This window comes from Capra hircus (assembly GCF_001704415.2).
Source record: "Capra hircus breed San Clemente chromosome X unlocalized genomic scaffold, ASM170441v1, whole genome shotgun sequence".
Classification (NCBI taxonomy): Eukaryota; Metazoa; Chordata; class Mammalia; order Artiodactyla; family Bovidae; genus Capra; species Capra hircus.
Window position 1 is genome coordinate 29,916,590 of NW_017189516.1, and position 11,632 is coordinate 29,928,221.

General features: G+C 43.6%; 1 protein-coding gene across 1 annotated transcript; it reads left to right on the forward strand.

Annotated features, from left to right (window-relative positions):
- The first annotated feature begins 7,451 nt into the window (after positions 1-7,451).
- Positions 7,452-8,938, forward strand: MAGEH1 (MAGE family member H1). Its single transcript, XM_005701769.3, has one exon. The coding sequence runs from the start codon at positions 7,724-7,726 to the stop codon at positions 8,381-8,383; it is 660 nt and encodes a 219-aa protein (XP_005701826.1). The 5' UTR covers positions 7,452-7,723; the 3' UTR covers positions 8,384-8,938.
- Positions 8,939-11,632: the final 2,694 nt, after the last annotated feature.

Sequence of the window (11,632 nt, forward strand, 5' to 3'; positions counted from 1 at the left end):
TCCTCTCACTAACCAGCTCCAAGATATCTTCAAGACTTGCTGATTTGGTCTTCAGATTACTCTGGTATCCATTCCCTTCGCTCCATCTTCACTACCAACACTCTTTTTCAAGTACCAATATCATTAGTCAAGATGAAAGCAACAGCCTCTAATGTGGTCTTCCATCCACCACTCCCACCTCTCTCAGAATCTATTCTCCACACTGCAGCCAAAGAAGCTTTGCTAAATCACTGATCTGACCTGACCAGTCCCACACTGGAAATGATTCAGTACTATTTAATTTAGTGGCTTTGGGATAATATCCAACCACCCTTATACATCAGGAAGCAACAGTTAGAACTGGACATGGAACAACAGACTGGTTCCAAATAGGAAAAGGAGTATGTCAAGGCTGTATGTTGTCACTCTGCTTATTTAACTTATATACAGAGTACATCATGAGAAATGCTGGGCTGGAAGAAGCACAAGCTGGAATCAAGATTGCCGGGAGAAATATCAACAACCTCAGATATGCAGATGACACCACCCTTATGGCAGAAAGTGAAGAGAAACTAAAAAGCCTCTTGATGAAAGTGTAGAAGGAGAGTGAAAAAGCTGGCTTAAAGCTCAACATTCAGAAAACGAAGATCATGGCATCTGGTCCCATCACTTCATGGGAAATAGATGGGGAAACAGTGGAAACAGTGTCAGACTTTATTTTTTGGGCTCCAAAATCATGGCAGATGGTGATTGCAGCCATGAAAGTAAAAGATGCTTACTCCTTGGAAGGAAAGTTATGACCAACCTAGATAGCATATTCAAAAGCAGAGACATTATTTTGCCAAGAAAGGTCCGTCTAGTCAAGGCTATGGTTTTTCCAGTGGTCATGTATGGATGTGAGAGTTGGACTGTGAAGAAAGCTAAGTGCCAAAGAATTGATGCTTTTGAACTGTGGTGTTGGAGAAGACTCTTGAGAGTCCCTTGGACTGCAAGGAAATCCAACCAGTCCATTCTAAAGGAGATCAGTCCTGTGTGTTCTTTGGAAGGACTGATACCGAAGCTGAAACTCCAATACTTTGGCCACCTCATGCAAAGAGATGACTCATTGGAAAAGACCCTGATGCTGGAAGGGATTGGAGGCAGGAGGAGAAGGGGATGACAGAGGATGAGATGGCTGGATGGCATCACCGACTCGATGGACATGAGTTTGAGTAAACTCCAGGAATTGATAATGGATGGATGGGGGGCCTGGCATGCTGCAATTCATGGGGTCACAAAGAGTCGGACATAACTGAGCAACTGACCTGAACTGAACTGAACCCTTATAGATCATAGAATTATTTAATCAGGCACATCTTTGTTTCCTATTTAAGATTCAGAGAAAGTGGTAAACCACCTTGATTTCGACTTACGTAGCAGTAAGATTTTAATCATTTATCAAAAATCCTGAACATAAACTTGGCTCTCATACTCCATTGGATATACCACTCTTTTAAACAAAATCCCAGTGCACAAGTGATTCAACTGTTATTGCAGCATTGCTTGCAGAGGGGACAAATAACTAGGAGACATGGTGTACCAGGCCAACAGATGGATGACTGAAGAGATTATGGTAAAATTACTACAATGGACATCATGAAAGAATTACAGGTATAGGTCAAGTAAATATTGTTGCTAATTAGGAAAAAGAATGAAGTGAAAATTGTATATAGAATGATCTATTTTTTTAAATGAAATGGAGTAGGAAACTTTGTGGTCTATCTAAACACATCCATGCAGATACACCCAGTAAGTCCACTCTTAAATGGTGACCCTAGAGATCTGTGCTGTGTTCTTAGAGGACGGGTACAGAAATACTGATAAGAGCTCTGCTTTTTTTGTTTATTTTTCTGAAAAGAAAAAAAGGAAACTGAAAAACTCTGGATCATCCGGAGAAAGATAAATTGCAAATACTGACAGAAATAGTGTACAAACATGAAAAGGACCTCAAGCTACATCTGCCAACTTGTATAAACATTTTAAGAACTCCTATATAATGTGTATGAACACAGAAATAGGTAGCAAATATGTACGACTCAATCTGGATATAATAGTTACTGAATTCATGACAGCAAACCCCACTAAAGAAGGAGAGAGTGGTGTCGATCTGGGAAGAGGTAAAATGAAGGCTTGGGGCTTTCCAGGTGGCTCCAGTGGTGAAGAACTCGCCTGCCAAAGCAGGAGACATAAGAGACACTGGTTCAATCCCTAGGTCAGGAAGATTCCAGGAGGAGAAGTGTCAGACCACCCCAGTATTCCTGCCTGGGGAATCCCATGGACAGAGGAGGCTGGTGGGCTACAGCCCATTGGGTCGCAAAGAGTCAGACACGACTGAAGTAACTTAGCATGCATGTAATGTAAAAATGAGACCAGGGTAGGACCTAATTTTTAAATCTGACATAGCAGGGCATTGGTAATACAGATGTTTGTAATATTAATCTTATTCTTATCCCTATGTTTGTGATTAATTTGCAGTAAAAAGTTCTATTCTCAAACCCAGCAAATAATCCTCAAAAGTAACTACATGGTTTTTGTTTCATGACGGTAGGATTCACATGCTATAGACTTCCTGACAAACCCTAATTCTGAGAAATTGTAGAATAAGTCCACAGTTACACTGTGAAATGATTAAGAGAAACTTTTCTTCAACAGACTAGAAATAGTGAGAAATCCTTGAAAGAGAGCCATCAGATGGGGTCAGACTCACTTGTTCAAGTAGTAGTGGCCTGCAGTCTGTTCAATGGTTCTTGTAAATGAAGTAACTGGCCCAAGTGTCCTCTCTGCCCTTGGGAGGCGCTTGCAAGAATCAGAGCAGGGACTACAAGCAACTGAAAGGTGATTAGTTAGAGCTTAGGAGTAGTGTGGGTGACCCCTGCATTTCCATCTCTATCTTACCCCCAACACTTACAGCCAGGTCGTGACTATGGTGATATCTACCCAGGTGAGAGCAATGCCTAAGGAAACTTAGGCTACAGCCAAGACAATGTATGGAACAGGATGGTTACTAGTCAACACCAGGGAAGAACAGGGTGCATTGACACCCACAAGAACTACTGCCAAGGTATCCAGTCCAGTGTCATAACCCACTCTAGTCCCTCCAATACTTTCACTGAAAATATGGCAATAATATAAATTCACCTGAACAGTAATCATAGTTCTTATTCACTAGGCACTCCCAAGGAGTGAGGTACACATATGCCTTATGCATTAGTTTACTTTTGCTGATGTAACAAAGCACTACAAATTTAATGGCTTAAGCAATCAAATTTATTATTTTACAGTTCTCGGAGTCAGAAGTCTGAAATGTGCCTGCAGGTCTATGTTCCTTCTGGAGGCTCTAGGGGAGAATCCATTTCCTTGTCTGCTCCAGCTTCTAGAGGCCTCCTACATTCTTAAGCTCATACGCTTTTCCTCCATCAACAAGGCCAGGAATGTAGCATCTTCTCTCCTCTTTGATCTCTGCTTCCACCCTTATGTCTTTTCCTGAATCTAACCCTGTTGTCCTCCTTCTGTAAGGACTCTATGTTTACCTTGGGTCCTGGATAAACCTCCTCTAAAGATCCTGAACTTAATCACACCTGCAAAATTCCCTTTCACCATATAAGGTAGCATATTCACAGATTCTGGGGATAGGGATGTGGACATCTTTGAGAACTAGGGGGAAATTATCAACCTACCTCATCTTGCATGACTTATCTTCCTTTAATCTTCCCAATACCACTGTGATATGCTTGTTCATAGATGGAGAAACTGAGGCCTATGAAGATTACATAATGTGCTGAACTTGACACAGCTTGGAAGAGGTGAAGCCAAGTATCGAAAATCTAGCAAGGTGAGTAAGGATCCTTGCCTTGACCTTCCACACATCTGTCCCTTTTCTCACATCTTTCCCTTCTGTTCTTATCCCAAGGAATCAAGAACACTTTGTTTCATGTTAAGCCTCCTTGTGCCACCAAATGTGCACTCAATTGGAGCAGTTGTGAGGTATGCTATTGGCAGCAGGTGGAACTTAGAAATCTGAAAGTGTGAGCCCCAATACTGACATTCAACAAGAGAATTAATCTCTCTCTAGCTTCACTGGTATTTGAAAGTTGCTATAAAGTTTCCAGTTTGGAGATAGTTTAGGCACATAGTTTACCACAGCAATGTTAGTCTCCCTCCCCTCTTTGTACTTCTCAGGCCCTCATAAGTCACTGCTCTTCTTTTGTCATGTGCTACTTACTCCAGACAGACCTGTGATCCACAATGTCCCAAGGCATGGTTTTATGATTTCCTCCTGTTAATATCATGCCTGGCAACATTCTTGCTATTAAAAACACTGTGCTTCTTGACTAATAACCTCCGTGGCCTGCCTTACATAAACGTGATTTTTCTTAAGCTTTTAGGAACACTGAGAGTAGCTCACAATCTAAAGCCTGTTCCTTTTAGGAAAGCTGTTAAGAGCTGCAGCCCGAGGTTGTGCTCTGCTTAAGCATAGGCTCTTATCTACCCAGGAGCTGTGCAGAGTTGCCTTGCCTTGTTGCAGGTTGGAGCAAAAGTTCACTAAGCTAAATAGTGACAGTGAAATGGTACCCCCTCACAGTCAGCTGGTTGGTTGGCAGAAGGCAATGCAACAGCAAGCATACACCACCTCAAGTTGGTTTATGGAGAGCATTCACCAAGAGGAGGTCTTGGTAGGCTCTGGGTATAAAGAAAACTTGAGTTAGAAAGTGACTCTTGGAAGAAAATAAGTTTGCTGGATTGTATTTCCATCAGAATGGAGAAATATAAGTAACCTCAGATATGCATATGACACAATCCTAAAGGCAGCAAGCAGAGAGGAACTAAAGAGCCTCTTGATGAAGGTGAAAGAGGAGAGTAGGAGGGAACATGGGTAAACCTATGGCTGATTCATGTTGATGTTTGGTAGAAACTAAGGCAATTCTATAAAGCAATTATCCTTCAATTAAAAATAAATAAAAATTTGAAAAGCTGGCTTAAAATTCAATATTCAAAAACACTAAGATCATGGCATCTTGGTCTCATCACTTCATGGCAAATAGAGAGGGGGAAAATGGAAACACTTGCAGACCTTATTTTCTTGAGCTCCAAAATCACTGTGGACTGTGATTTTAAAAGTTGCTTGCTCCTTCAACTAAAAGCTATGACAAACATAGACAGTGTATTAAAAAGCAAAGCCATCATTTTGCTGACAAAGTCCATAGAGTCAAAACTAGGTTTTTTCCAGTAGTGATGTAGCAATGTGAGTTGGACCATAAAGAAGGGTGAGCACCAAAGAATTGATGCTTTTGAACTGTCGTGTTGGAGAAGACTCTTGAGAGTCCCTTGGATTACAAGGAGATCCAACCAGTCCATCCTAAAGGAAATCAACCCTGAATATTCATTATATGTACTGATTGCTGAAGCCCCAGTATTTTGCCCATTTGATGTGAAGAGCTGACTCATTGGAAAAGACCCTGATGCTGTGAAAGATTGAGGGCAGGAGAAGTCGGCAACAGAGGAAGAAATGGTTGGATGGCATCATGGGCTCAATGGACATGAATTTGAGCAAACTCTGGGAATTAGTAAAGGTCAGGGAAGCTTGGCATGCTTCAGTCCATGAGGTAGCAAAGGGTTAGACATGACTGAGTGAACAACAAGAACATCAGAATGGAGAAGCTATTTGAAACAATATGGGTGGTTTTGTAATACTCTGGTCACACAGATTCACAAATTGCAAACACAAAACAAATGAATAGAAAAAATACAAAGAAGAAACATCTGAACTCAGAGAAAACTGCTTTAACTCAGGGTCACCCGTATATGCTGTTGGATTTGCAGAGAGCCTGACAAGAAGCCTCACATCCAAAGCAACAGCAATTACCTTTCCTGCTTGTTCAGAGGACAAGTCACAGAACACAGATGTTGGGTAAACTCATGAAGCTTGTAAGTGACAGGTACTGGGCCAGAACTCACATTCCCATATCTGGGTTTAATGCTTGTTCTTCAATACCAGGCATTCCCTTTCTACACATGTACAGAGGACTAGACCTTGCTGGGTGAGATGCAGTTGGCAATTCTGCTTTCTTAAAGGGACACGCTTTCCCACTCATGAATTTATTCACTGGGTGAAGTCATAACTTATTCTACCAACTCTATCAAGGGCTAGGGCATATCAGGGGGAGAGTTAGGGTCCCTTCCCACATTGTGATTACAATCTGAAATACTGTCAAGCAAATATTTAATCTCTTCCAGACATACAGTTACAAATATTCATTTCCTTTTAAAAAGTTCAAGTGAAAACATGGGCAAAATCTTCCTTGTCGTGTATTCCTTCAACGTTCATTTGTTTATTAAATTCTGCTCTCACATACTGCTTGAAACACGTTCAGAGAGACAAAGGCTGTGCTTTTTGCGTGATAAGGGCTTTGTGTTTATTATCTCATTTAATTCTCACAACCTTATGAGACCACTGGTACTTTAATTAACCCTATTTATAGATGAGGCAATGGAGGCTTAGAGAAGTCAAGTTACTTGTGCAAAATAATGTCCTTGGAAAGACATAAGTAAGGTACGGAGTGTTTGCTATAGAGAGGAAAAACGGGTTCATTACTCTTTTGCACAGATGAAGAGGAGCTTCATGGAGGAAGAGGCCTCTCAGCAAGCAGTTGGAATTTAGGTAGTTGGAGATGAGAGAAAAGGCAATTCATGCAGAGGAAACAGTGAGCCACTGTTTCAGTGACCTGAAATGGATACAATTCAGAGTAGGTTTTGAATTATATTTGGATAATAGAATGAAAGAAAGAGAAGTCAGTCAGGTATTCAGATAGACGGGAGCAAAGAAACCTTGGCGCCAACCTGAACTCCACCACCCACTCCGTATTCACCACTTTCATCCAGTCTCTAAAGCCTGCCAATGAGCACCTTTAAAATGTCTGTTTTTCCATCCCCATGGCAACCACCTTAAGGCTCATTTTCATTCTCTCTTGCTTCTTAACTCTAAATACTTCCTAAACGACCTGCCAGACAATCGTCTGCTCCTTTGTGGCTGTACAAATGCAAGTCTGATTCTGTCAGTGCCCTGCTTAATAACCTCGTGAATATATAACACTTTAAAGGCTCTGCACCTGGAATTAGAGACACCCTCCAAGACAGGAAAGGAGAGCTGGGAGTAGCTGATTCCTTCCAAGAAAACACTCATGCGCCTCCCACACTGTCTCATATACACCTTCAGCCTGAAAATGGAGTAGATACACACTCTTTCCCAAGACCTGCCAACCAATCTCGTACAAGACTGAAAAATGAAGGAACACTAATCTATTTATTTCTCGTTGCATACCCCAGCCCTCGCCAATCCCAAATCATCTTTTCTGCCTTAGTCCCACCCCTGCCTTGGCTTGTCCGTTCTTCTATCTGACAGCGGAAGTCTGCCTGAACGAACCGCCCACTTCCTTTTCGAGTTTGGCGATTGCGTGGCAGGTTCGGCGGAGTCAATTCAGCTTTGCGTTCTCGGGCTTTGCTGCTGGGGCTAGTGCTGGGGGCTGTTGCTCCGGCAAGTTGGCTTACGTGGGTGTTAGCTTGTTTGCTGAGAACGTCTCGCTTGTTGTTACAAAGACTACTTATGTTGGTGGCTTCAGCGGCGGCCCCCCTTTAAGGTAAAGATAGCTGCTTTCTGCAGGCGTCTTACTCTAGGATTGCTATAGACTCCGTGCCCTTAGTAGAAGACATGCCACGGGGACGAAAGAGCCGGCGTCGCCGTAATGCAAGGGCCGCAGAGGAGAACCGCAACAGTCGTAAGATTCAGGCCTCAGAAACCTCTGAGACCCCGATGGCCGCCTCTGTGGGCTCGAGCACCCCGGAGGACGACCTGAGCTGCCCAGAGGAAGACCCAAACACTCCAGAGGAGACCTCCACTACTCCTGAGGAATCCTTGAGCATTGCTCAAGCGCAGAAGCCCTCGGTAGCCCGGAGCAACTTTCAAGGCACCAAGAAAAGTCTCCTGATGTCTATATTAGCCCTCATCTTCATCATGGGCAACAGCGCCAAGGAGGCCCTGGTCTGGAAAGTGCTAGGAAAGTTGGGGATGCAGCCTGGCCAGCAGCACAGCATCTTTGGAGATCCAAAGAAGGTCGTTACAGAAGAGTTTGTGCGCAGAGGGTACCTGATTTATAAGCCGGTGCCCCGTAGCAGCCCCGTGGAGTACGAGTTCTTCTGGGGACCTAGAGCACACGTGGAATCAAGCAAGCTGAAAGTCATGCACTTTGTGGCAAGGGTGCGTAACCGGTGCTCCAAGGACTGGCCATGTAATTACGATTGGGATTCTGATGATGATGCAGAAGTTGAGGCTATCCTCAATTCAGGTGCGAGAGGTTATTCTGCTCCTTAGGGAAATATGCAGCACACACATGAGGGAGGTTTAAAAGAGCTTCAAAGGTACTCCCCAAGAGGTTGATCATTTGGGTCATGAGTTGAATATAATGGGGAGGGGGCACTGTATTTCGTACTTGTGATCAACAAATTGTTTGAGAAGTAGAACGTTTTCTTTAGACATTGTAAATTTTATTCCGTTTAATACAGTGTTGATTAAGATCACAGTATGTTTTAAAATATGATTGAAGAAAAGATATTTTCCTTTATTTTCTGTCATTGAGATTTAGTATAACAGTTTTGCTAACGTTTTAAAATGAAGTCTATCCATTATATTCTATGATCGGGCACATATTTTCTATCATTAAAATAGGCTGCTCTTAAAAGTAATGATATAACCGGTAAATTGTGAGAGAAGAATGAAAGAATTATTTTATGTCCTACCTTTCTGAAACCTGTGTCTCCTGTTGTGTAAAGAATATAGACAACCATCTTGAATTTGTATAATTACTGCAGAAAATAGAAAAAAAAATAAAAGCTTAGTGATGAGGACCCTTTGTCCAATTATTGGCCATGAGTTATGGGTGAGGCACCAATGTAGGTTCTGGGAATACTCATGAGGCACATCTCTCAGTTCTAAAGAATGTTCTAGATTATGTGAGAGAGAATTTGTAAACTGGCAGTGTGGTAAACGCTGTAATAAGGAGTGAGCATAGGGTACCATGAAAATGTAGAAAAGTTTATGTGACCTCTATTGGAGGGTAGAACAGGAAAGAGGGCATCATAGGGTGCTATGAAAATCCAAGAGATGCTTAAATAAGCTTGAGGGAGCCTGAAAGGGGCATTATAGCATACTATGAAAAGATTGTGTATTAGGTATTTTTTTGAAACTTAATCCACCTTGGGGGAAGGGGCAATGGCAAAGGGAAGGACACATCACAGGGTGCTGTGGAAATAGAAAATACATTTTAATCAGTTTGAGAGGAGGGCGGAGGGGAAAGGGGTGGTGGCAGGCAAAAGAACAATGAATGGTACTACAGAAATTGAAAAGATGGGACTGTCAGAAACTTCTTGGTTAGTGAAAACCTGAGGTCTGAAAGTAATATTGGAGATGAGGAAAGGAGTAAATATTGAGGCACTAAAGGCAGCGTGAACGTTGGGGACGAAACAAATTCTTCCCCAGTGGCTCAGACCACAAAGAATCTGCTGGCAATGCAGGAGACCTGGGTTCGGTCCATGGGTGGAGAAGATCCCCTGGAGAAGGGAATGGCTACCCACTCCAGTATTCTTGCCTAGAGAATCCCATGGACAGAGGAGCCTGGCAGGCTACAGTCCATGGGGTTGCAAAGACTCAGATACGACTGAGCAACTGAGCAAAGATTCATATTAGGGTCATGTCATGGGAAAAGTGGAGGAAAAGGAATGAATGAGATGGGGAAGAGAGGAGGAGGGGCTAGATTCCCAAAGGGTGGGAGTTATGACTAATTTTAATGAGGCCAAAAATGGTTAATAATAATCCTGGAATAATGACAAGAAAAGGCTTCTTAAAAGCAGAGCTTCTACAAACCAAAGAAAGGAGTCAATCTGTGGGCTCTCTGAAAGGTGAACTGGTACCTCTCTGAGGAGCTATGTTGTTAAGGTACACAAGTTGTTTTAAATGTGTGTGTGTGTGTGTGTGTGTGTGTGTGTGTGTGTGTGTGTGTGTGTTGGCAGGGGAGGGGAGCAGTAGGGCAGAGTTAGCACTTTGATTCTCTCCTTCAGCCAGTGTATTAAGTCCAGAGGGCTACCTGGCTTGGTGGCCCATGGTGTAGGAAGTCTTGTGGTATCAGATTTCTTTCCACTTCCGGAGCTTTCACACTTTCTTTCCTCACTCTGATAAGGAGTTCAATGCTCTTCCCATCCATTCTATCACTAGGGGCTTCTGAATCCTCTGCCTTGCCCTGCAGTACATCTGGAGAGGTGGGAGTCATCCCTCATATTCAAATCAGCTACATGCATAAGAAGGTCTGGCCACCCCCAAGGGCAACCACACTACCCAGAGAGCTAAACACAGTAAGAACTAAGTCCCCTAATAGGGAGCACTCACCTAGCCTCCTGGGTCTCAGAGGGAGCAGCTGTCACACACACAAGAGTGGCCAAGGCACTTCTTTCTTTGCCTCAGGCAGACTTACCCTGCTTCCACCTGTGTGCAAGGTAAAGTCACTGGGGCCAGGGTAAGCTAGGGAATGACTTTCTGGCAAAGGCCTAGGGACCCACAGACATCAGCCTGCTGGCAAAGACAAAAGTAGGAAGCATGACCCCTCAGCAGCTCCAAAATTCATTCAGCAAACGAGAAAATAGTGGGAACCTCTATGATTCAGGCAGTGTAACAGGCACTTGGGCTTCAGAAGATCAAAAGGCATGTTTTGGGGCCTGGAGGGGCCATATTTGTCCATAGTGGCTCCAGAGGTAGACAAGGTGTAAATCTGAGGTTCAGATTGCTGAATGACTTTCCGGTCTAGAACCACAGAGGTAACAAGTGACAGATGCGAGACAAGACCCCCTGTCCACTCCCAACAAATCCAGAGTGTTTCCCTATAGGCCACCCTGCTGTCCTTCTCTGCCTGCCAATGTGCTCACAAAGTCACTGTCTTCAAAAGAAACGTGTGAACTCAGTGGGACAGTCCTCAGTAACCCCAACTGTAGCCTCCAATGCTTTGGGCAGCAAGGCTGACTTAAACCTTCCCCCTTTTACAGGAAGGGACCCATAGACGTCAGTCAGCTCCAGGTTAGTCAACTAGTAAGTGGGAAAATGTGCAGAGCAAAGATTTGTTGAGCATCTCCTTTGTACTTGGGGCTTGCCACACATTATTTCTGTCAGGTCAGTGACACCAGCACCATCCCTGTTTTGCAGGAAGTGCCAGCTTGCTCAGGGAAAGAAATAGTGTCCTTCCAAAACCTGTCTGAGTCCACGTTTTCTTTGGCCCTGGTGGGAATAATCATCCAGTTGTCTAAAATGGCTATTTGTAAGTATGGGCGAAGAAGCTGAATTCAGCCAGGGAATCAGCAGTGCCCAGGAAAAAAGGAGAAAAGAGTGGGAGTACACCACAAGCTGTACTATAAGAGATATGATTGGCTGGAATCCTGAAAGGTCTTGGGTAGGAGGCTCCCTGGGGCTGCCGCCAAGGAATGGGTGACCTTCCCCAGCCCAGTAAGGGAGCAACAAATGGCCCAGGCTCAGTCCCTGCCTTGGCCTGGAAGTTTAGTGAGTCTCCCACCCCTCCCCATC

Bases quoted from the DNA above. Each gene is read 5' to 3' on its own strand.
- MAGEH1 (XM_005701769.3), top strand. From the start codon at position 7,724: ATGCCACGGGGACGAAAGAGCCGGCGTCGCCGTAATGCAAGGGCCGCA.